Here is a 27,771-nt window from a genome sequence, read left to right on the forward strand (position 1 = left end):
TTTGAACCAGGAATGTATTTAAATTTGTACAAACTGTATTCATTTTCGAAATTCTCAACCTCAACCATTTTTATGTGATTGTTCATAGGTTAATAATCTACATGTATAGGTACCTAATCTTAATAATTATCTACATACAAATAAAAAAGGTGTGAACCATAAAAAGTTTTTATTTATAATTTTTTATTGTTTAATCCTTTTCAATTAAAATGTGTCACGGGAAATTTCGGTGTCGTCTTTTAAGTTTTACTCAACTTCCTGATAAGCAGTTATCAATTTCCAGGTTTACGTTTGCGATGTGGTTAGCATACTAGCTATTATTATATCAAGGATTGTTTGTACTAAATCGCGCGATCAATCTGTCTATCTAAATCAACACAAAATGTGCGATTTTATGGGAATTAAAAATTTAGCTTGTGCTTCAAGAGCGGAGCAGAAATGTTTCTTTGATTCGTTCGACTGCATTTTGTCCGATATGGATGGTAAGTTTTAAAATAACTATTTTAACATGTCGCATACATTTAGAATACTAGGAAATTGAAGTTGCTTTTTATGTTGGTCTATATGTGTTTTTAAATTTTTTTGGGTTGTTTATTTTTTTATTTAGCGTGTGGCTTACATACGCAGATGTCCAGTTTTTTTCATATAATATTCTATTGACCCTTCGGTTGTCAGTACAACGTCTGTAAGGTCGCCTGTGTATGCGCTGCGTTGGTAGTCCTGTACTACGTGCCTGACCGTCTCTCTTGCAGCGCCGCAGTCACAAGAAGGCAAGGGAAGTTTTCCCCATCTGTAGAGGAAATCGGCCCAACTTCAACTGTTTGTTCTGATTCGATTAAGGCTGTCCAAATCTTAAGGGGACGTTCAAATTCGCCAGGTTTGTCTATGATGTCCGGTCGTCTTCTTTAAGTGCCATCTCCGCGACGGAGGTCGGCAATCATCATAGCCAGTCGGACTTTAGAGACTTTGGAGGCTGCTCTGAAAAGTTTATTTGATGTATATCCGTACCATTCTCTCAGGTTGCACAGCCACGATATTCTGCGTCTCCCAATGCTTCTTTTCCTTGAATCTTTCCCTGCATAATCAATTGGAGCTAGTTGTATCTCTCTCCACGGGTAATATGTCCGAGATATTTTAATTTCCTTGTTTTGATGGTATTTAAGATTTCCATTTCTTTATTCATCTTTCTCAGAACCTCTTTGTTTGTGACGTGTTCTGTCCACAATATTTTCAGAATTCTTCTGTACACTCATAGCTCGAATGCTTCTAGTTTTTTTATTAATGCCGCATTCAAGGTCCAAGCTTCCATTCCATAAAACAAAGTCGAGAAAACGTAGTACCTAGCCAACCTAACTCTTAGCTCAGCTTCAAATCTCTTGTGCAGAGCACTTTTCTCATTTTGTTAAAATTTGCTCTAATCTTTTCGATTCTGATTTTGATCTCCTGGAAGTAATCACCTGTGGAGTTGATCATTGTTACAATATAGGTATGCATATTGGCCGACCCGTTCGACATACGATCCGTTTATGAAAAGGTTCTAGTTATTTTTTTGAGTTTTCGATATTTTCATAAATTTTGTCTTCTTGACGTTTATTGTTAGACCGTAATATTGTCTAAACTCCGCTATTAGAGTGACACAAGATAACAGGGTCATCCGCATATCTAATGTTGTTGATGGAAACTCCATTTACCTTTATTCTAGCTGTTTCACCCTTAAGAGCTTCTTTCAAGATTACTTCCAATGATGTCCGGTAGACTATTATAGTAATGTGGATCACTCTCTTTCTTTTCCATTGTTCTTTCCATTGGGCATTTAAGTCAAAATTGGATTGCTGCAGCGCTTGAGCAGATTTTAGGGGAGGTACACTGGATCGGAGATGGTTTCCAAGAATGTCGGGGATGTCGTTGTGCACTAGAAATTGACGACTATCCATAATTTTGTTGTATTCTGTAACCAATGCATATTCACGGCGTAGGTTGGGTAGTGCTACGATACTAAGGGTGGGCAGAATTGTGCCTATTATCAAACGCACAGCACGCTTTAGCGGAGTATCGACCAGGTGGGTATGCCTGCTATTTAACCACACTGGTGTACATTATTCTGCCACTGCCACGGGATAAATCAGGCCAAGAGCAGAGGATCTAAAAGTTGATGCTACGAACACCCATATGTAGTATTGCAGAGTCTCTATTGCGTTTTTAGTTTTGTTGCTATATTCTTTAGTTGCTCTCCGAATGTGAGTGTTCTGTCTAGAGTAACCCCAAGGTATTTTGGGTATATACATATAGTGTTTTAACAGTTTGTTATTAAAATACACTCGTAATTCTGTGTTTACCAGCCTGTTGTTAAGATCAAAAGCTGATACTTCAGTATAGTTTTTTTGTACTTGGTTGTAATCTCCATTTCTTAAAGTATTGGCTGAGTATGGATAGGTAATCTGTGAGAGTGAAATCTATAGGTATATCAGTTGTCAGCATATTCAAACTTCCGAGATTCGGTTGCAGGCATGTCAGCAATATAGAGGCTGAAAAGTACATGGGCATGATTAGAACCCTGTGAAAAGCCATTATTAAGTTTCATCTGTCTACTCGTCTTCTTCCCCATTATTACCTGGAAGGTTCTGTTTGTCAGTATGTTGTCAATGAGATTAACTATCTTTCTGCATGGCATAATACGGGACCGTTTATATTATATAAATTTCTCGAAACAGTTTCATATGCTGCTGTTGGATCTGGGAATGCTGTTGCTCTTTTTTGTTTCTTTTGAAAACTAGCTTCTGTAAAACTTGTTATGTTGTTTTGGATCTGTTGTTTTGGATTATGTATTTCCTGGACGAATATATACCTACTCCTGACTCTCTCATATATTTTTTTAATGTAATGTAAGTAAACAGACCACAGGGCAAGCATGTCTTTGTCTTAGGCCTTTTCTAACTTGTATTTTATCTGTTAGTTCGTTCTAGATTTGGATTTTACTCTAGACTTTGGGGGTTTTATTTTCTTTGGCTGTAAGTTGACTTGGGATGGTAAATACACTAGTTTTTTCTAGTATGTCACAACAGGAACATCTGATATATTGCGGATTTCTGTTTGCGGAATTTTAATATTGACTCATTCAAGTGACTAATCCGTTTTTCAAATTCAGCTAATAAGGGTGGGTTCATATCTTTGTTATCCAGGTTTACGTTAGCGATGTGGTTAGCATACTATAGCTATTATTATATCAAGGATTGTTTGTACTAAATCGCGCGATCACTTTGTCTGTCTAACTCAACACAAAATGTGCGATTTTATGGGAAATAAAAATCTAGCATGTGCTTCAAGAGCGGAGCAGAAATGTTTCTTTGATTCGTTTGACTGTATTTTGTCCGATATGGATGGTAAGTTTTAAAATAACTATTTTAATATATACCCCATTCCACGAACATACGACTGTTGTGGATTAGCTCGACAACGAATATTTTACTGTGCAAATTATGAAGAACGAAAGTAGTTTGCAAAATACATTGCTGTTTATTGGAACAATTATTAGAGCCATTTACTTTCGCACTTCTTATGTTGCACACTAAAATATTCGTTGTCGCCATAATCCAAGACAGTCGTATGTTTGTGGAATGGCCTATATCAAATAATATATAATTACGAAATTGATTTATTTAAATGTTATGTTTAAATAGGAATAGGAGTAGCGACAGTTTGGTTGTAAAGGCAATTTTATATTTTACTTAAAATACTTAACGTTTCGATTTCCACCCCGGAAATCGTTGTAAAGATATATTAAGAACAATAATTCACATTACAGTCAACATAAAATTGTACTTTGCTTAGGATGGTTGTAGGCTACAGCCAGCTATGACCGGAAAGGTATGAGGGTGGATGTTTTTATGCTCTGTGATATATCGAATTCTGATTATTATGTGTATTTGTGAAATAATTCTGTGTGTTATGTGATTCTGTGTTTGTGTGATTCTGTGATTTGCTATACATTTTTCTTCATTCAGTACGATGAGGGCTGCTTTTTTGATGTTTTTCTTTTTCATGTAGGGAGATAGGGCAGGGGTGTTGTTTGGTGCCAGTCAATAGATTTTTGCAAAATATTGAACACGTGTTTTAATTTTTTAATTTAGGCCGTTTCCATAATTTTCTTACGGTTTACAGATAAATAGTTTTTTTTAGATTATAGTACCATCTATCAATAATTCCGAACAATGTCTTGAGTAAAAGTTATTTATTTTTGCATAGGAATTCCAAATATGCCATAAAAAATGGTAGTTCCTATATAAGATTTTAAAGTGTCCCTCCACCTCACCTCCAGGGGTGGAGTGGGGGGGAGTCGCTTTTGATGTCATTCGATAGATTTTTGAAAAACATTGAACACGTACTTTTCAGTTTTTCGATCCGATGTTCAATTCGCGAAATATTCGAGTGTAGTGTCCTGCTTCTTTTCACACACCCTATATTATAATACTACATATTTCAAGTTCCAATTCCCCATCTCTATTAAAATCTCAATAATTAGGTATAAATATTTTTTAGGTGTAATATGGGTGGGATATAAGCCGCTTCCAGGAACTGCCGAATGCGTACAGAGTCTTAAAACAATAGGCAAAACTGTCTCTTTCGTCACCAATAATGGTACGATATCTACAGACACTATCTACAAACTTCTTCAAAACCATAAATTTAGTATAGGTTCAAAGGATATTGTAAATCCCATTACGGCGTATATAACTGTACTACATAAACTAGGTTTTGAGAAAACTGCGTTTGTACTGGGTTCCACTGAATTGCAAGAGGAGTTGAAAAAGGCTGGATTTAAAGTTGCGCAAAATCCGGTAAGCATCATTTAAAATTTAATAATTTGTTTAATTTGTGCATAGTTAACTAAAAAATAGAAAAGAAAATAAAAAAACATATATGCTCTGGTTTCTAGAAAAACCATTATTTTGACATTGCCATTGTCAAGTCAGGTAGTTCCGCTTCTTGCTGCTGCTTGAAGTTCCTGGCTCTTGTTATTGGCGCTGTGGCCTGTGTAGGTTACAAGAATCTACAGGTCGAGCAAGTCTCGTAAATTTCACGATTGCGAGCCACGCTTCACGCAACCGTGTTTGCGCACTTGTGTTTCCAGTTGCGTGGTCGTGCGGAGTTATATTTACCAAATTTAAATGTAATCGTTTCTACTATGGATTCTACTGATAATAATATACTATTCTCAGTATGGCTACTGGGTGTAAAAGATAAATCTTATTCTATCTGTTCTTCATGAGTTTTAGATAATTTTAGTTGTATTTCTTTGTAATTTTGTGTTGTACAAAGATTAATTTAACATTTTCTCTGGAAGTATTAATTTAGAAAGATAATATGCTTCATTGGTGTTGTGTTTTGAAGTGTGAAATGCAAAGTAATTGTGATAAAGTCAAGATAAAGTTCACTTTTAAACTGAACTAAATAAGGTATCTGAGAGACAACAATGGTTAAATGCAATACAATGTACAGGTTTTACTAGCGAAATGAAAATTTTCCTGTCCTGTCTGCTGTAATCATTTTATATCTGGTAAGTTACAATTACAACAGTAACGATTTTTGAAGATGTTAACATTTTAATCTTATAGGAAAATAGGAAAACCAGCCGACTTAATCGATAATAACAATCTCCAGATTGGGTTCCTTCAATAAATATGGGCTATAAACACAATGAAATAAGTTCCCCAAAATCTAAAATGGAGTGGTATCAAAGGAGAATTAAAGGAAAAAATATTCATATTGAAATTATTTATAAGGCACTGGACTGTCTTAAATTCTACAATAATACTAGGTGGGTAAATGATTTTAGACATTTTTCATTAAGAGTAGATTAAGATTAAGTAGATTTTCATTCAGTAGATTTAAGACTTGTTTACACGGGTAGAGTAATGATGCAAGTACTTGATAGAGTAGAGTAACTCTACCTGTAAAAATGCTCAGCACAGTAGAATAGCTGGTAGAGTGTATAGTTGGAGTTAAAGTAGAGTGACTAGCAACCTATGGCAAAGTAACTACTCTATGACCACCACTACTGCCAAAATGTCTACTCGGCTGCACACTCTACCCATGGAACACGCTCAATTATGGCAGAATAGAGTAGGTAGGAGAGTACATGGGGGCGCTGTCATTCTGGCTGGAATTGTGTTTTGTGTAAATAGTGAAAATGAAGTTCACCGAAGATGAAACTTTAAAACTTGTAGAGCTATAATACGGCGAATACCAGTGTTTATGGAATTTAGGTAGTGTATACTACAGAAATAAAAGTTTGCAGCAAGCTGCGGAGGATGAAATCGTCGAAAGAATGGCAAAGGAGTAGGGTGGAGCGAAGTTGACCGATATTTTTCATATTTCTTTTTTTGAAATTGGCTAGTACCCAAAAGTTGTCTATTAGGTAGTATATTATAGGGAAAAAAAATCAACCCCCTGTGTTGTAATTTAGAGGTTCCCCCCGGGACTTGAAATTTGCCTATAACGTTGTATACATTAATAGCAGCTCTTCGCTTGTATTTTATATTTTAGCATTAAAATACAACCCAGAACTCACCATGAGGAGGTGGCTGCTAAACGAGTTCCACCACAACCCCCCTCCGCCACCGCCCTCCACCCCCAAAAATTCTTTTTACCCCCTAACTCATAATGTAAATATGGTATTATGTAGTGTCTAGTGAGTACTCACGTTTTGTATTAAAATGCGGCATCTGTTGTCGTGAGTCTAATCTTGATAAATCCATCCCTGTTGTCCTCCCCACAGACCGCCATAGAAGCTTCGGTAACCAGTCTGACACATCGTTCAACTGCTTGAGTATTACATGGATATTTAACAATTTCCATTTGATCTGGCACTTCTATCATAGCTAAAATGTCTTTGTTAGAAATATTAGCTAGTAATGGAGGTTCTGTCAGCCTGCAAGATTGCCAATCGATGAGTTCCACAAAGTCTGTGGCATGAAAATTAATTTTTGGAATAGTAAAAAATCGTATATATTGATTATTCTGATTTTGCTGACGAATTTTCAAGAGACGACGATAACCTAGCTCCCTTATGGACTTGGTTTCATCTGTTACCATCGTAAGTAACAGATTTTCTGGATGAGCACAGAAACCATTTCTCTGAATGACGGGATCAATAATTTCCAAAAGTTTATTGTCAAAATTTCTGGACCATCTAATCATATTCAACAGATGACGAGGACCGTCCTTACATGACGGCTTTAGCTTAATATGGAACCATAAAGTTGCGTACACCTTTAGTACGTATTCGCTTAGAATTTGAAGATTACTTGAGATTTCATTTGAGGATATATAAAGTCTAAGGATCCTATTTGCAGCTGTTAGCCAACGGGAATGGGATAATTGCAATAATTGCTCTCCGTGCAAATGCCAGAAGTAACAGTTTGGCATATATCCCACAAATATTTTTGATCGGTACTTAGATCATCAGGAACAAGCAGTGGAAAGTTTCCACACTGTATTGGATTAAATGACACAACTGGCAAATTTTCACAGGTTTCTAAAGCTTTTCCAATGGTACCAGAATATCCGCTAGGTCCTGTTGAAGGTCCATCTAACTTTTGAAGTAAGTGCCTTAGGGGTAATTCATTTGCGTGAAAAAGGCAGATCAACCACTGAACGGGGCGTTTAAGATATAGTTCCATCAGTCTTATGGCATCATTTTTATTTCCAGTGTTCACAAGTGTTCCGTCACATCCGCATTTAAATGGGAAAAGTCCACCTTTGTCTCTAAGAACTTTACGATTGCTTGTTTAATATGAGATGCAGTTCCAGACTTTGGCGTCACAATGTCCTATAAACTTGGAGCTCGGTTCTGACACTAATACAACATCTTCTTCAACGACGGTGTTTCTATAAAGTTTGTTTCCCTTCATACATTGCGACAGTGTTTTGTCTCTTTTCGACCGTCAAAAAATAAGCCCGTTATCACTTCCTTACTTGTGCTCTCATAATCAGTTCTCTTCCTTTTTCTAGCACGACGTATTTTACTTCTATCGATTATTTTAGAAGTATCGCGTGGAGTAACTATTTTCAAAATCCTCTAAAACTGCAGTAGCTATTATTGCTGCAGCTCTGTCAGAGACACCTGTTCTGTCACACGCTTTCGCCAATTTTGGCAAGGAAATTCTCATTTGTCCAATATTTTCACATGACTGGGAACTTGAAGCAATCGATTGGTAATTTGATCCTAACGTTTGTGAAACACTATCAGAAGAATCGGATTCTCGTAAAGTAACATCTTGTATGACAGTTTCTGTTTGTCTTGGTTCTTCGGTAATTTTAGGTCTATCTTTTAATTTCCTTGCCATTTCTTTTCTATTTTTTTACTTTCAATTTTATCTATGGAACTAATTGACATTTTACGTTGGCTTCGCTGGTCTAATGAAAAAGTCCTCTCTGTTAAGGGAACTCTTATTTTACACTTGCATAAAGCAAAATCGGCATATTTACATGAAGTAATATCAAAAAAGGTACTACTAGCATGGTCTTGAAAGCTTTTTAGTTTTTGTGACATGGCAGTTGTTTTTCTGCTTTTTAATGGTTTCTTCAAATTTTGATATTTCTTATAATATCCGTTTAACATATCGGTAATCCTTTTGTGTGACAAAACAGGTAACGAAGCTTTGGTCCAAAGTCCTTCCAGATCTGTTGTCACTAGTGCTATTATTTCAGAAACATTTGGTTCCTTTTCAGAAGTTTGTTTTAACTGAAATCTAATCCATAAAAAATGTCTCATTACATCACTATAAGTCTGTAACATTAGTTCATTTAGTTTTTTTGACGCTCCAAATACTGCACAAAAGGTCTCTTTTCTTGTTGTTGGCATGGCGCGATTAATAACAAAATACACAAAATCCAAATACGTAACACAGAAAACAAAACAAAGCGACGCGCTCGATACCGTAACTTAACACGTACTGACCCAGTCTTCTGAAACTTGTGATGTGATATCACGTGCTACAGACATAGACCCGCGCGCAAGTAATTTCCCAGAACTCATACACTTGTTGACTGTTGACGGGGGAGAATCAAATTGATGTTGTAAACCATAAAAATACCGTATATGTAATATACCTTATTATTGTAAAATTCGAAACGTTCGGGGAACCTCTGAAATATTTTTAATTTATTTGTGCTTTTAACACGTTATTTTGTATACCGATAGACAACTTTTGCACACTACCCCACTTCAAATTTCGAAAATTGAATTTTTCGCTCCACCCTACAAAGGAGGCTTTGGAGTAAACGAGCTTAAGCAAAAAATTAAGAATTTAAGGTGCACTTATAATCAAGAGTGTTTAAAAATACAAAAATCGGTTTCACTATACTAGCATCAGTACTATACTTGTACTCTCCTCATGTGAATGGTATCAAGCCATTTTTGGTGGAGTACTACCGCTACTCTACTCTCCTCAAAACTCTACCCATGTAAACAAGTCTTTAGAAACAGTGGAAAATGAGGTAGCTAGTAGAGTAGTAGTAGAGTAAAATATACTGGTTTAGCAAATTACAATGTTTTAAGTTAATACAGTAGCGATCAACAGGTAGCCAAAACGTGTTCCAAGATTGCCACTGTAATTTTGAATATTTTTTCGAGGTATTTGGCACACGTATTCGTAAAATAATAAAGAATGGCGGTACAGAGCCCAATTTGAAAAATATATTAATATGTGGAAATTACTCTGTAATTATACAATATTTAAAAAACGAGCCTGTACCGCCATTAAGAAGAACAAAAAAATACACTTTCTTCAAATAAACTTTTTTATCCGATGCCTAGATTTTGTGTAATTTTGGAACTACTAATGAAATAAAAAATTTTAGTAGTTCCAAAATAACACAAAATCAGATAAAAAAGTTGTATTTGAAGAAAGTGTATTTTTTTGTTCTTCTTAATGGCGGTACAAGCTCGTTTTTTTATATTGTATTTAATTACAAAGTAATTTCCACATATTAATATATTTTTCAAATTGGGCTCTGTACCACCATTCTTTATTATATTAAGAATATGTGTGCCAAATATCTCGAAAAAATATTCAAAATTACAGCCGCAATCTTGGAACACCTTTTCGCTACCTGTTGATCGATACTGTTTCCTCTTAAGATAGTTTTAATAGTTATTTATGATATAAGTATTAAAAGTACAATTTTAAGACGCGCATGTGAAAGTTAACTTGAAAAAATAATTTTATTAATGTTTTGACTTCCACATCAGATGTCATTGTCAAAATACAAAATATTCATTATTATTAGGTTTATTCTAGCAAACAGTCAAACTAGTCAAAAACCGTCAGCAAACAGTTGGTCGGTAAAAGAACATAATACAGTCACCAGTGCGATCCCCTCTACTCACGCTGGTCCACTATTCGCTGATGATTTCAATCTGTTTGAAACTGATGCTAAAACAAACCTATTATTATTATGCATATCATTATCTGTAAATAATATTTCTTCTGATTGTTAATTGTAAAGGATAGAAAAATTACCATTTATTTTATTTTTTTTTTAGAATCAGCTGAGAGAAGTGGTCTACAAAAAACCAGGAAGGAAATGGAATATGTGGCTACGAAAAGCAAAAGAAAGGTTTACAAAGCAAATGTGACACATTTTTTTGAAATATTTAGGAATATCAGTAAATTGCATTAAAAAATGTATGAAAAGATTTTGTTCAATAAAAATGTTTATATTTATCAAGGATGTATTATTTGGTATGGCCACATATCGTCAGTGATGTAATAATACATCCTATCTGTTTTTTTTCATGAGTTTTGTAAGAGAGACTAAAAACTTGTCTTAGGGTCACCTCCTGTTTTCATATGATATTTGTTTTGTAGTAAATTAAACTATCTATGAACTACAAAACAAGTCAAAACTTACATATGAACACAGGAGGTGACCTTAAAACATGTTTTTCCATCTCTCATACAAAACTCATGAAAAAACAGATAGGAGGTATTGTCACATCAGCAAGGATGTACAGTGATGAGTGCCCTAATAACCGGCAAAATATGGGCAACATATTTAGTTGTGAGATAAAAAGAAATGAAACTAGTCGAGCTGGGAAATTTAGCGAAATTAACCTTTAAATTTACGTTATATTGATCCCACCTTTACACATATCGGAGGAGTATGTCAACTAAAACTGTCACTGTGACAGTGGTAGTTTCCAAACTCGTCTGATACGTCTGAAGGTGGTACACAATCAATACAATCTAAATGTATAAGTTAATATCGCTAAATTTCCCAGCTCGACTAGTTTCATGTCTTTTTATCTCACTACTTAATACATCTTTTGTGCTATTTTGCCGGTTATTAGAGCGCTCATCACTGTATTTCTGGTATATCCAGGGAATGTCTACAAAATATATTTTGAATGTCCAGAGAACATTCGTGGACATTCATGGAATGTTCCAATAAGACATTCAGGTAATGTTTAAAATGCTGACACAGGATTTTCCTGGGATATTTTGGTGTTATTACCGCCGCACTCCACTTGCGATTTGTAATCAGGAAGATTGAACACATTGTTTCAAATACAAGTCAATCCATTTGTGACTAAATAATCATGGATTGACTTCTATTTGAAAGAATGTGTTCAATCTTCACAACTACAAATCGCAAGTGGAGTCCGGCGCTTAGGGCTACTTCCTCTTTGGTATTATGTATTATACTACAGAAATCAGGAACTTTCCTTCTAAATATATGTATGCATCTTGGCCATCAAACATATTCTTCGAAACATTTTTTTAAGGGGTTACAGGTCTTGTGGGTAAAAAAAGTGACTTTTTAAAAAAAATATATCTCGAAAACTAAAATTTATTTTTATTTATAATTGGAACATGTAAAAGTATAGTACTTAAGGTAGTATCAAAAAAAGTTTCAGCCAAAAATATTCATTTTTGTAGAGTTTAAGTTTTTTTTTGCGTTGGCAGCATAACTAAGTCCAGTCTCATCTGAAATCAAAAAGTTTCTTGTAGTTTATACCTCTGGCTAGAATATGAACGAAGGAATTAAAAAAAATGAAATTTGAAGATTTTACATAAGTAACACATTTTTGACCCCAATTTTTCTCATTTTTAAAGTAGTTTTTTTTTATAAAACAAAAATGACCTCATCTAATAAAAAATCCTTTGTTCATTCACTAGCCAGAGGTATAAACTACAAGAAACTTTGATTTCAGATGAGACTGGACTTGTTATGCTGCTCACCGCAAAAAAGGGCTGTTGTCGAAAAATTGCAGTCAACTCTACAAAAATGAATATTTTTGGCTGAAATTTTTTTGAGAGTACTATACTTTTACATGTTTCAATTATAAATAAAAATAATTTTTAGTTTCCAAGATATAATTTTTTTAAAAAGTCACTTTTTTTACCTGCAAGACAACAACTTGTTGATTTCAAATTGTAACAGTTGTTTTGCAAAGTATGCTGCCCTCTTGTATTTTCTGTGTTATCTTCATCATACAATTACTTCATCTAAAAATTTTCTGCGAAAAAAAAAATAAAACAAAAGTTTAACCACAGAATCAAGTTACACAAATTTTCAAACACCTCACCTGAAGCCTGAACCTGACACAGCGTCTCAAGTACGATTGCGCGAATTGGTAAATATAACTCCGCACGACCACGCAACTCGAAACACAAGTACGCAAACACGGTTGCGTGAAGCGTGGCTCGCAATCGTGAAATTTACGAGACTTGCTCGACCTGTAGATTCTTGTGTGTAGGTTGGAGGGGCAGGAGCGATGATGGGTACGCCGGTACGCAGTACGCGTCCATGTGTGGTTTGATCTTTTTCTTCACTACTGTTTTCCATGTTGTAGAAAGTATTTGAGCATCATTTCTTTGATTTAGACTGTTGGTTTTTTTTTTCTATTCTGTCGATTGTCCGTTTTCTTTTGATTTCTATGTTAGCTAACATCGTAGTTTGGTTCAGGTTTATTGCATGTCCTGTATTTGTTGACATGTTGTGCAAGGGATGACGTGGTTTCTGTCCTTTCGATGGCATTTCGATGTTCTTCTCGTCTCACATGGATTTTTCAGTTGGTCTGTCCAATGTACGACTTTTCACAATCGCCACACGGAATTTCGTATACTCTATGATTTTCTAATGATATTTTGGTTTTTGCTGTTGGTAAAATGGACTAGATTTTTCAGTCCGTGTTAAATGTCGCTTCTAATTTGTGTTTTCTAAGCACTCTCCATATTTTCTCCGTTGTACCCTTCACCTATGGCAAAATCGTTTTGCCAATCGGTTTTTAGTCTTCTGTTGAGTCCTTAATTCATCTTCGAGCATTTTGAGCTTTTTCGATGATACCTATATGTTGAGAAGTCGTTTTTTCTTAACGCTGTTTTCACATTATGCATTTATTCATTTTTATCTTCTTGGTCTGTCAGTCTTTCTGATCTTGTAATTAAGGTTTTGATGACTGAATGTAATTGTGCAGGATGGTAATGTGAAGCAGCATGTAGATATCTGTCGGTATGTGTCGGTTTACGATACACTGTACTGCCTATGTGTCCGTCTTGTTTCTTTATTATTTACACATCTAAGAATGGTATGTGATTGTTTTCTTCCAGTTCCATGGTAAACTGAATTTTATGGTGAATATTGTTGATGTGTTCTAAAAATGCCTTTAGTTTTTCTTCTCCGTAAGTCCAGATAATTAAAGTGTCATTCACGTATCTAAGCCAAAGTTTTGGTTTGTATTCAGCTGTTTCTATTGCTCGCTGTTCTATTTGTTGCATAAAAAAGTTCGCTACCACCACTGGTAGCAGTGGGGAACCCATCGGTGTTCCTTCAGCTTGTTGTTATCTTTGTTCCCTTTAGATGAAATATTTATTATTTAAGCAGTGTTTGGTTAGGTTTAGAGTATCCTGTGGTATTGGATACTTTTTGCTTATATCCAGTGATTTATCCACAGGAACATTAGTAAAAAGTGAGACTACATCGAAGCTGACTAGCAAATGTCCCGGCTCAAGAATCACATCTTTTATATGCTCGATAAAGTGGCTCGCGTTCTTGACGTAAGAATCCGCTTCCTCCGCGTATGGTTGTAGCTGTTCAGCCAGAAACTTTGTCAGTGCTTGTAGAGGAGATCAGATGGATTTAACAATTGGCTGCAGTGGTAATCCTGCCTTATGTACCTTGGATAGGCCGTAAAATTTTGAACTTCTCTCTAGGTATGAGATGGAACTTTTGTTCTTTCTTGATACATATAGCTCGCCCATCTATAGCTTCACACATCACAGAAAGCACATACAGCTTCCGCGGAAATAGCAGTGGTGACAATACATAGCCCTGTCTTACATCCCTCGAAGAATGTCTATTTCTTCCGGCATTTGATCCACAACTCTTATTTTGACTTTCTGGTTCTAATAGAGGTTTGAAATTACTCTGATGCCGCTGCTCTCGGAGTTTTTCAGTTTTAAGATATTAATTGTAGCCCTAAAAAGGGTCATTTGTTTGTAATAATTCGAAGATATTCATTAGTCCAATTACTTCTCCAGTTAGGAGCAGCCTTTCTAGCTTTTGGTGAACTTGCAGCAACCTTGGCAGTTTTCGGTTTGGGTGCTTTTGGTTTTTTCGTAGGACTTCCTTTATTTGATTTCTGCGCCTTGGCCGGTATCTTTATTTTAGCCTCTGCGGAACTCGGAGCTGCGATTGTCATGTTAAACCTTTTCAAATCCTTTTTAGAAATCAATAAAGCATGTGCACATGTCTTGGCTTATGTCTAGGAATAATAAGTTTTTTAAAAGCTGCAAAAATATACAGGGTGTCTCATTTACTTTAATTACTTTATCTCAATCCTATAATACGCTATTATAATTAAAAAAAAATGATATATTTTCCTTTATGTATTCACCACACTTAATAAATTTTTATTATCTAAATCTATAGGAATAACAGTATCTTCTATATTTCTATTTACATAAGCCTTATACATAAATAATTTTAATATTTTTGTTGCATTTAGCCACATCCTGTCGGTGAAACTATTTCCGAGGTTTCAAAACAACTTGAAGACGACAAAGAAATAGGAGCAGTAATTATTGACTACGATATCAATTTAAGTATGATGAAACTTCAAAAAGCATTAATGTATCTAAGAAGAAGCGACTGTTATTTTATCATTGGCGCTAGTGATAAATCAGTACCTTTTCCTCAATATGGATCAGTATTAGGTAAGGGGTTAATATTAAAGGGTACCGCCCATTAAGATAAATGCAAAATGCCCTCACTCGCAAAATTTAGATTTTTTTTCATATTCTTATGTTCTATATCAGCGGTTCTCAAACTTTTTGAGTCATGTACCACCTACAGTTCTTTTTATTATTTTTGGTACCACATATGTATACAGGGTGTAATAAAAATACAGGTCATAAATTAAATCACATATTCTGGAAACAAAAATAGTTCGATTGAACCTAACTTACCCTGGTACAAATATGCACACAAAAAAAGTTACAGCCCTCTGAAATTACAAAATGAAACTCGATTTTTTCTGATATATCGAAAACTATTGGAGATTTTTTAATGAAAATGGACATGTGGCATTACTATGGCAGGAAATTATAGTGAAATTTGTGCACCCATAAAAATTTTATGGGGTTTTTGTTCCCTTAAACTCCCCAAACTTTTATGTACGTTCCAATTAAATTATTATTGTGGTACCATTAGTTAAACACAATGTTTTTGAAACTTTTTGCCTCTTAGTATTTTTTTGATAAACCAGTTTTAATCGAGATGCGGCTTGTTTTTTAATATGTTTACATAACAATTTTATGGAGGTTTTGTGCCTTTAAACACCCCCAAATGTTTGTGTACGTTCCAATTAAACTATTATTGCGGTACCACTAGTTGAATACAGCGTTTTTAAAACTTTTTTGCCTCATAGTATTTTTCCGATAAGGCACCTTTTATCGAGATGTGGCTTCTTTTTTAATATGGTTAAAAATATATCTCAATCTGTAATTTATAAATAAATTTTCATATTATTATCGGGCCTCTATAATATAATAATCGTATTTAACCGTATACAAATATGCGGTGGATTTGACAAAATATTCAAAATATCTCGATAAAAACTAGCTTTTCGAAAAATTACTAAGAGGCAAAAAAGTTTTAAAAACATCGTGTTTAATAATGGTGCCACAATGATTATTAATTCATTCATAGGAGATTCTGACCAATAGAAAGCTACAGAAATCTAAATTAAATCGATAATTTTTGATAATTTCCCGTCGTCAAGTATATTACGTCAGATGCCCTTAGTTGCTACGAAAAAATAGATTCAGTTACATTAATGACAATTAATGTTTTAAAAATTATAAAAGTGATGACTTTCAACCGTGAAATATTTATAACAACTGTGTTTAATTGTACTAACTTGTACTTACATAAATAAATTACAATAAAATTTTGGTTTTGAACAGTTTTATTCATGAAATAATCGCAACAAATTGCACTCGATAATTTTTGCCCTCGTGACACTTTGAAATAATTTTTAATAATTAATAATAAAAATAATTAAAACTGTCATTATTAAATTAATAATTAAAACTGTCAAAGTGACACTCGGGAAAAATTCAATAATTTTAGAGCTCTTGTGCAATTACTACTCATAATTTAACTGGAACGTACACATAAGTTTGGGGGGGAGGGGTTTAAAGGAACAAAACCCCCATAAAATTTTTATTTTTTATGGGGTGCACAAATTTCACTATAATTTTTTTAAGATTCTAATATCTCCGTTTTCAATGAGAAAACTTAAATAGTTTTCGATATATTGGAAAAAATCGATTTTTATTTTGTAAATTCAAAGGGCTGTAACTTTTTTTATGTGCCCATTTGTACTAAGGTAAAATCGAACTATTTATGATCCTAGAATATGTGATTTAATTTATGACCTGTATTTTTGTTACACCCTGTATTTTTATAGAGTATTATGAAGACTTACTAAGTATGTACTACTATTTTAATTTTTTTTTGTGTTTTTGTACCACCGCAAGTAATGAAATGTACCACCAGTGGTACATGTACCACAGATTGAGAATCGCTGTTCTATATGATAAAGAAATAAGAGATCAATTTAAACTCTCCAGACCCCTCCCCTATCCCCCATCGCCCCATCATCAAGAATGTCATTTTTTCGTATTTATTTTTTTAGGTGGGACGCAATTAATTTAAAAATTTCAAAAAATTCACACGCATTGTTGAGGCTTTTACAAAACACGTCTATTTTTTATAGACTCGTAACCTCAAAATGCATTTTAATTTTTTCTTTTGGAAAAAACCGTATAATTTTTTTTTGGAGATGACTACAGGTCTAATTTTTTTGTGTATTTTATCAAAAGCTATAGATGTTTATAATTTTTTAAAGATTTTTTCGTAAGGTGCATCATCTTCAAAATTTTAGGGTGCGTCTTTAGGGGATTTTGGGGTTTTGAGCATTTTCCCCATTTTATAGACATCAATTTTTTTTCAAAATTCATTTTTTTAACTCATTAGACTCAGATTAAAAATAAGGCTCAGCACAATTTTAACCCTTTACCCCCTTTCCCCTTCCCCATTGCCAAAAACGTAAATTTTTTGAAAGTCGTAAGTTTTTCAACCTAATAAAAATATTTGTAAAATATTTAAAAAAATATTTTTAAAAGATTTTTAATTGAAAAACTTTTGGACCCTTTTCCTGGTGACACCTCCATGGCTTCTAAAAATTGCAAGCCAGATATATGCTGTATTGAAGACAAGAGGGAATTCTAAAAAGTTTCAATTCACAACCCCGTCTACAGCTTGGTAAAGTTCCAACGGAAACTGGACCTGTTTAATCTATAGGAGTAATACTAATATAAAATAAAAATGTATACCATTTTTATTCAGTTGCAATGCGAAGCCAAAACTGTCTTAATGTTTACTTAGGTTAGAGAGCGCAAACCAGCACCTTTATCGACGATTTCACCTCTTGTTAGAGGCTCTTCAGAGAATGCATAGGCTGCTATCTCTACTCCAGGTAAAAATTTTCGACATTTATTAGTCCCCCCATTGCAACTGACGTGAAGGTAGTAGGTGCGTAGCGGCATCTGCTAAATGAAAGTCTAAGTTTTCAACCTAATAAAAATATTTGTAAAATATTTAAAAAAATATTTTTAAAAGATTTTTAATTGAAAAACTTTTTGGGCCATTTTCCTGGTGACACCTCCATGGCTTCTAAAAATTGCAAGCCAGGTGGATGCTGCATTGAAGACAAGAGGGAATTCTAAAAAGTTGCAATTCACAACCCCGTCTACAGCTTGGTAAAGTTCCAACGGAAAATGGACCTAGTTGCTCTATAGGAGTAATACTAATATAAAATAAAATGTATATTACCATTTTTATTCAGTTGCAATGCGAAGCCAAAACTGGCTTAATTTTTTACTTAGGTTAGAGAGATGTAGGCAGCCGAATAAGACAGGCGGACTCGTTGAGCCCTATGCTCTTTAATATAATCATGGATGAAATCATCCAAAGCCTTAACAAAGGTAGAGGATTCAGAATGGGAAACAAAGAAGTAAAAATACTCTGTTACGCAGACGGCGCAATAGTGATAGCCCCAGATGAAGATAGTCTGCAAAGATTAGTCCACAGCTTTAACATAAAAGCAAAAGAATTCACTATGACAATTGCATCTCAGAAAACGAAAATTATAGTCATCAGTAAAGAACCAATCAAATGTAAAATTTAAATTGATGGCGTCACTATTGAATAAGTAATGGAAATAAAACACCTTGGAATTACACTGTCTAGCTAAGGAGATCTGGACAAAGAAGTAAGAAATTAACTACAGAAAGTAAATAGATGTCATGGTAACAACAACTAAAACTGCCGCTTGCAGTTGACGTCTACCACCTGCTGTCGATGTCGGAATCGTACCTTTAGACCAATAATGACATATGCATCAGAAACAAGTCTCAATACAGCCACAACATAAAGACCACTAGAAACGGTAGAAATGAGAGTAGGTACCTACTGAGAAGAATTACATGAAATACGCTGAGAGATCGAAAGAGAAGTGAAGACCTTAGAAGAAAATGTAACGTACAATGTATAAATGAATAAACAATAAAAAGGAAAAAGAATGGAATAACCACATAAGCAGGACACGTGTGGTCAAAATAGCAAGAGATATATCACCAATCGTTAGAAATCGTTTCAATAATAAGAGCAGAAATTGATATAAATAAATCTGAAATCAAATGGATACGTACATAAGTTAGAGAGAGAAAAAATATTTTATAATACCCAAATTGTCGGTACTCCATAAATCAGCGGATTAGTTTCACTAATCCGCTTAGGTCCAGCGGGGTTTAAGCTCTTTTGAATAGCACCCAGAGCAATAGTGATTGTAACTGACAGTTTTACTGACTCCAAAAATGTGATTTCGATAAACTTTAATTGCAATTTACGCCGTAATTAATCATAATTAAGAGTTGGCGCAATGATAAGATTTGACCGTTAATTTAAAACGAATCTATTCGTATAAATTTTATTGAATTTGAGTGACATTATATTTTCCATAAGATGTGTGCGATGTCCTTTAATGAAGATATACAGGGTGTTTCATTCGGAAAGTAACATACGTTAACTGTAGAAAGAGGACACTTAGGCGGTCTCAAAAATACCATACTTAATGTGTCTTACTCCATTAATAACAAAGATAGTGTTTTATCTATTTTGCCATTTTCTTAATTGGTTCATAACTTTTTAACCACACTGTATATTTATTTTATATTTGGCACGCACATATCATTTAAGGTGTACAATAAATTAATTTATTTAGAATTGTAAAAAATCCAGGTCCGGATTAAAAAATATTGGAAAAATTTTCCTACCCAAAAACAACACCCTACATTAAATTTTTTTAAAATGGCTTTTTCAGTTGAAAAGAGGATGAAAAACTAAATTTAATGGTATACTTTGAATTTTCGGCAAAATGATTTTTCTGGTAAAATTTTGAATTTGAATTCTAAAATTATGTGCATTGCAAAGCTCAAAGTAAAATAAATTAAAATATGACTTAATTTTATTTAATACCAGTATTTAATCTAAATTGGTAAGATATTAACATATGCACACATAACAATAATTTTTGATGGTGGTAATTTTGAATAGTTATTATGCTGCAAATCTTCGCTGTTTTGTTATAATTTTTAGATACTTTGTTGATTAAAGTGATGTATTCTTTATTGACCCTTTATAATTTATTCATTATTTAAAGATGAATATTCGCCATAAACTATTTGCCACACATAATAAAAAAACACTGAAATGTTACCAATTTAGATTAAATAAAGGTATTAACTAAAATTAAGTCGCATTTTAATTTTTTTCTACTTAGAGCTCTCGCAATTGACATAATTTCAGAATTCAAATTAAAAATTTTACTAGAAATATCATTTTGTCGAAAATTCAAGGTATACCACTAAATTTACTTTTTCATCATCTTTTCAAATGCAAAATCTATTAAAAAGAATAATATACAGGGTGTTTTTTTGGGTCGGAACATTTTTACAATATTTTTTAATCCGGACCTGGTTTTTTATAATTGTAAATAAATTAATTGATTGTACACCTAAAAGAATATTCGCGTGTTAAATATAAAATAAATATACAGTGCGGTTAACAAGTTGTAAGTTGTATTTAATTTTTTTTCTACTTAGAACTTTCGCAATTCACATTATTTCAGAATTGGAATTCAAAATTTTACCAGTACAGGGTGTTGTTTTTGGGTCGGAAAATTTTTCCAATGTTTTTTAATCCGGGCCTGGATTTTTTACAATTGTAAATAAATTAATTTATTGTACACCTAAGGGCCGGTTGTTCGAACGCTAATCCACATTGATCACTATCAAAAACTTAATTACTGTCACAACTGTCAATGTCAACTTTGGTTGGGTTGCCGAAAACATAATTATTGATGACAATTATGAAATTATTTAATCAATTATGTTAATAATTGTTATGTTAATTGACTAACTAACCTCATAATTATAATTAACTATGTTTTCAGCAACCCAACCAAAGTTGACATTGACAGTTGTGACAGTAATTAAATATTTGATAGTGATCAATGTTGATTAGCGTTCGAACAACCGGCCCTTAGAGGGTATTTTTGTCTGCCAAATATAAAATAAATATACAGTGTGGTTAAAAAGTTACGAACCAAATAAGAAAATGGCAAAATAGATAAAACACCCAGTATCTTTATTATTAATGGAGTATGGAGTGAGACTCATTACGTATGGTATTTTTGAGATTGTCCTCTTTCTACATTTAACGTATGTTACTTTCCCAATGAAACACCCTATATAACGAAAAATATTTTTTATATAATCAATAGTTTACAAAATTAATCGTACTTTTTTAGGTAACTATTACTTTATTGAAAGTTTGAAAGATCTAAGCGGCAGAAAACCACTTCAAATGGCTAAACCATCATCAGATTTTACTAACTTTATAATGGAACAGTTTAATTTTCTAAATCCCAAAAGAGTTTTATTCATAGGAGATTCGTAAGTAATATTTCATATATCAATTATAAATAATGTTTAACTTGGCGAAAAATATTTTAATACGTACTAAATAGGTGATGATAGAACATTCCTAATACTGGAAATTGTTTCATGTATACGAGTAGATACAGATACAGATTTCATAGATATTTTAAATTTTAAACGCTTTTTGTACGTACTTACTATAGCTTTAGGTATATTTTTGTGTTCTGCTTAAAAAGTATTCTATTATATTATTCCTATTTTTTATCCTCTATTCCAAAATTTACATAGATTTTAGTTTTTCGGAACTAAACCATTCCCATAATCCACACTATAGTACAAAAAATAGATCAATTTTGTATTATGTTTTTCTTTAGGTGCCGTGACCGTACTCAGACGTTGGCCGCCATCATGTTTATAAGTTTCTGAAACCTTCCTCTATCGGCTGCTGCGCGAAATAATTCTTCTACTGTAGAGCCACACCATTGTCTAATATTACGCAACTATGAAAGTTTCTTTCGACCAATCCATTGTTTCCCTCTAATTTTCCTTGTATTATAAGACGAAGTAGATGGTATTTAGGTCCTCTAATTATATGTCCGAAGTATTCTGTTTTTCTTCTCTTTATTTATGATGTTTATGAGCAGACATTCTGAATTCATCATTTGGAGAACATCTACATTGGAAGTGTGCGAAACACACGATATCTTTAGGATTCGTCGATAGAACCACAATTCTAATGCTTCTAATTTATTTATTATTGTGGTTTTTAACGTCCACGTCTCAACCATACAATAATATAGTCCACACATAGAATTTCAGGACCTTCTTGCGAATATTCATCGACAGGCTTCGGTTACATAAGACTGGTTTCCAGGTCATAAAAGCCTTACGTGATATTTTGATCCTGGTTATTATTGTAATGAAACTGCAAAACCTTTTTAAACTAGGTTTTAATATATAAGAAATCAGCAAAAACATGACATAAGCAGATGACAGTAACTAATATGAGAAATAACAAACAGTTCACAGACTACTACATTCACCCCAGCTTTATTTTTCAACAAAGTCTTTAAGGTAAGCAGGAGCGTTTCTTTCCCTTGTACCTCTTCTAATAAAAATGTCTTTATTTTCTTCCCTCAAATCAGTTTCAATGCCCCCTTTTCCAGAACGTTAACAAGAGAAATATTTGGATTTTCCTCACATGTATCACTCAATCTAGGGCTTGGTGGATCCTTGATAAACTGTTCATTACAAAGCTCAGACTCCGATCCAGTAACATTGTCACAGTCAAGTAGAGATGCATCTCCTCGTGGTGCAAGTTGTCTTAAAGCTACTGTTGTTTCTTTGCCATCTTCAAGTCTAACAACAGCATAGTTCGGATTTGCTTCAATCAGTTCCACTTCTTCAACAAGAGGGTCAAATTTGGAGTGCCTCACATTCTTTTTCATAAACACTTTTCCGGGGGTTATCAACCATGAAGGAAGTGCAATTCCATTTAAAGCTTTTCTAGAATGATGAAACATTCGCTCATGAGGGGTACTGTTTGTAGCTGTACACAAGAGAGAACGAATTGAATGAAGAGCTATATCAACTACTTCTTCCCACTGTTCAGTTTTTAAATTTTTAGATTTTAAAGCAAGAGAATAGTTTTCCATATAATTCCATTATATCTTTCTGTCTGGCCATTGCCTTCAGGATTATACGATGTTGTTCGGCTTGTCGGTATTCCTTGTGAATGGAGAAACGTTTTTACTTCTTGAGACATAAGTGCCCCCCTTAATCTGAATGGATGTAACTAGGCATTCCAAATAAAGAGAATAAGTTTGTAAGGCACTTCACAACAGTTTTCGCTGAAACATCTGGACGTGGATATATAAAGGGGAATCGAGAATATTCATCAACAATTGTTAGGATATATTTGTTAAGAGATCTAGATGGAAGCGGTCCTTTAAAATCCAAAGACAATCTTTCAAAAGGCGAAGTTGCTTTAATTAATCTTCCTTGAGTTTTCAAAAACTTTGGTTTTATTTCTGCACAGATAGGACAGCGATTGGTCATTTCACGGACTTCATTAATAGTATATGGTAAGTTACGTGTCTTTATCCAATGGACCATTCTGGTGATTCCTGGATGACACAAGGATTGATGTAGTTCAAATAGACTTGGTCGAGGATTTATTGAACAGCACACTCGTGAGAAAGTATCTGGCACTACATTCTAAACTCCTGGTCTGTACTAAATATCGAAACTGTAACATGATAGTTCAAGGCGCCATCTGATAATCTTCTCATTTTTTATCTTACTTGTGTGGCGCATATTGAACATAAAAGACACAGACTTTTGATCAGTTATAAGTCGAAAATGTTTACCTATCAAGAAATTTCTCCATGTTCTAAGAGCTTCCACTATTGCATAAGCCTCTTTTTCCACTGATGAATGACTTCTTTCACTTTTTGATAAAGTTCTTGAAAAGAAAGCAACAGGTCTTCCTCCTTGGCTAAGAGAAGCAGCAATACAAAAATCTGAAGCATCAGATTCAACAACAAAAGGAATCTTGTCATCAATTGTAGTAACAGCTGAAGAAATAATTTCAGATTTAAGAATTTGAAAAGCTTCAGCTGCTTGTTCTGTTAAAGGAAAAGTACTGCATGTGACTAGTTTTTGTATCTTGTCTGAAAATTGTGGGATAAATTTGAAATAATGTGCAAACATTCCAACAGCTCTCTTTAGTGATTGTGAATCGTTTGGCAAAGGTAACTTCTTTAATGGTTCAAGTCTTTCAGGATCAGGTTTTAAGGTCTGATTCTCTATTTGATAACCCAAAAGATTAATTAAATTTAGTGTATAAGAACTTTTATTTTGATTTATTGTTAAATTGTATTTCTTCGAAACTTCCATAAATTTATTAAGATTTTCATTATGTTGTTGTTGATTTAATCCACAAACAGTAATATCATCAAGATAGGCATATACTCCTTTTAAATTTTCGGATTTAATAATACCATCGATAACCCTTTGAAAGCAGGCCACTCTGTTGGTTACCCCAAAAGGGATCCGGCAAAATTGATATAATTGGCCGTTGACTTCAAAAGCAGTGTATAGTTTCTCTTCATTTTTGATTGGAATTTGATGGTACGCATTTTTAAGATCAATTGTACTGAAGACAGAATATCTTGCTACTTTTCTAAAAATATCTTCAACATCTGGGAGAGGATAGGCATCTAAGTAAGTAAATTTATTAATCGTTTGCTAATAATCTACCACCATTCGCTTTTTGCCAGTTTCACTTTTTGTAATAAGTACTTGTGCACGCCAAGGAGAGTTGCTTTCTTCTATGATTCCATTAAATAGGAGATTCTATATCTCGTCAGTTATGAATTTTCTATCTTCAGTTGAAAATTTTCTTGATTTAGTTGCTATTGGTTTGCACTCATTTGATAGATTGGAGAATAATTTGGGCGGCTCTATATTTAAGTATGCCAAACTACAGATGTTATCCACACGGTCAATAACTTGTCAATAACTTAAATCACTTGTCAATAACGGTCAATAACTAAGTAATTTCTAGAGAAGAATGTTGTTTAAGCAAGTCGTGACCTATTACTACAGCAGCACATAAATCTTGAATTATTGATAATTTGACATTTTTATAGGAATATCCGTTTATTTCTAAATTAACAAAGCAATGTCCAGAGATAGTCATTCTGAGCGCTGTTGAAGCCATTAGTATGCTTGCATGACTTCTAAATGGTTTAACTTTTATAGACAATGCATAATTCTTACTGATATATAACTCAGAACTACCTGTGTCTATTAAACTTTCAGCTGTATTTCCATTCACCTTTATTTTAGTAAAGGCTGTATGACACTATGCATTTTCTTGTATCATTTTTAATATCGTTTCTGATATCAGAAGTTGTATACATTTTCTTGTATCGTTTCTTGTACGTACATTTGTGCCCTGTATGACACTATGCAAGTTCTTGTATCGAAAATTGTATGAAATTCGGCACGTGATTGGTCGAAATTTTGTTTGTCACCCTATGCCACGTTATATTGGTATGGTAGTACTGCGTCTACAGCTGATTTTAAGGATTTTATAAACTTTTAAGAACATAACATTTTAATGTTAACCAGAATTTTTACGTTGACTGTTGATTATTTGTGTTTTTTATTTTGTTTTGATATTTGTGCTAAAATATTTGCATTAGAATTATCTTCAGTTTGATCCAAATTAGCAACTATGTATTGTATTTTCCTCTATTAAAAAATTATGCAACATGAAACCCAAAGTTATAGTTTGAACTTTACTAGGAGCTAAATATATGGTTATTAGTAGAACAGTAGTCCATACGAAACGGTATATTAAGTATCAATAAAAGATTTATAAATAATACCTACAAAAACAAATAAATTCATCAAGATATAAATCATATGATCTCATTTTCAGCCGCCATTATGACATGACATTTAGCATTTAGATGTTTTACCAGCAGGTTTTACGTTTTTGCTCTTTGCGCAGAAATTGGCGCAGTTCTTGTACAAGAATCTGTGTCTGACACAAATTCTTGTATCGTTTCTGATATCGTTTCTTGTATCTGTGTATGACACTATGCATTTTTTTGACATATCAGAAATGATATCAGAAACGATACAAGAAAATGCATAGTGTCATACAGCCTTAACACTGTTAGATAAGCATTGAGGGGCAGCAGCAAGATTTCTAACATTCGAACTAGATGTAGTAGTAGCTAAAACGGCAGCTGACGCTAAATTGGACGTACATACCCTACGCTAAATTGGTCTGAAGCCTACATACCTTGGAAAAATGTCCAACTTTCGAGCATTTCTTGCAAACTTTGTCTCTAGCTGGGCATAGGCTACTAGGATGTCTTTCAGTTGATCCACAAAAGTAACATTTCCAACTTTTCACAGCAGCAGAAGTATAATGAGTTTGCTCTCTGGTTTCGGATGAAATCGCATTAATAATTTGTACAGGAGTGATATAAGCCTCAGAGTGTTTTGAAGCTGACTCCAGAGACTGGGCTTTCAGTATGGCATCTTGCAGAGTAATACTGTTGTTTTCTAGTAAACGTTGTCTTATGTCATTAGAAAGAATCCCACTAATAAATGAGTCTCTTATATAATCTTCTCTATTTTGGTCTGCAGAAACGGCTCGAAAATTACAGTCTTTGGAAAGCGCCTTAAGATGTTGAACGTATTGATCTATATTTTCACCAGCTTTTTGTCTTTTAGTCATTAGGATATGTCGGGCAAAAATTTCATTTTTGGGTTTAACAAAAACTGGTTCGAGAATACCTTTGGCTTCAGAATACTTTTTACAATCAAAGATAAGTTCATAGATATTGTTGCTCACGTAATTTACTAGTAGTTTGAATTTATCCTCCTCTGAGACATCAACTACAGAGGAAGTAAAGTTTTGAAAAGTAGCTTTCCAATGTACCCATTCTTGAGGCGATATAGAAGAGTTTGGATCTGCATCGAATCTGTCTGGTCGTAGTAGCTTATCCATATTTGATATTTCTTGTATATTAAATTGTAACGAAACTGCAAAACCTTTTAAAACTAGGTTTTATTATACAAGAAATCAGCAAAAACATGACATAATAAGCAGATGACAGTAACTAATATGAGAAATAACAAACATAGTTCACAGACTACTACAATTATCTCTTCATCCGAGCAATTTACATTTAACCAGCTGCTAAGGTATTTAAAATGGTATACCCGTTCTATCTCCTCTCCATCAAGATAAGGCACACCTTGATCTACATTAATCTTTCCAACTGCCATCCACTTTCCACACTATAGTCCTAGGAATACTAAGTTCATTTGCTACTCCACAGATTGTTTTATTCTTTTTTTTACAAGCTACAACCTATTCGTTTCTTACAAGCATTACTTAATTTTTTAGGATAACTGAAGACATGCAATTTGCAACAAATAGTGGTTTCCAAAAGTTACTTGTATTAACTGGAGTTACTAAAATAGAAGACGTTCATGAGTGGAAACATGAGGAGAAGTATAAACCACAGTATTACGTTGATAGTATTGGAGCTTTAAATCTAATTCTTGGAAAACTTAAAATAAAGGAAATGTGTTAAGATAACTTTTTATGTACCCATTTTTTATAATAATAATAAATATATAAAATTGTTATACTATCTAAAAGTGTTTT

General features: G+C 33.6%; 1 protein-coding gene across 2 annotated transcripts; it reads left to right on the top strand.

The window, feature by feature from the left end:
• Window positions 1-236: 236 nt before the first annotated feature.
• LOC126885735 (uncharacterized) lies at window positions 237-27,764 on the top strand. 2 transcript variants are annotated; one of them, XM_050652510.1, is made up of 5 exons: window positions 237-482; window positions 4,537-4,835; window positions 15,014-15,221; window positions 21,443-21,587; window positions 27,508-27,764. In XM_050652510.1, the coding sequence occupies exons 1-5, from the start codon at window positions 383-385 to the stop codon at window positions 27,695-27,697; spliced, it is 942 nt and encodes a 313-aa protein (XP_050508467.1). In that variant the 5' UTR covers window positions 237-382; the 3' UTR covers window positions 27,698-27,764. The 2 variants fall into 2 exon arrangements, with proteins under 2 accessions (XP_050508467.1, XP_050508468.1); XM_050652511.1 differs by lacking the exon at window positions 237-482 and adding an exon at window positions 3,266-3,380.
• Window positions 27,765-27,771: the final 7 nt, after the last annotated feature.

The sequence above is a fragment of the Diabrotica virgifera genome, chromosome 5 (assembly GCF_917563875.1).
Source record: "Diabrotica virgifera virgifera chromosome 5, PGI_DIABVI_V3a".
NCBI lineage: Eukaryota > Metazoa > Arthropoda > Insecta > Coleoptera > Chrysomelidae > Diabrotica > Diabrotica virgifera.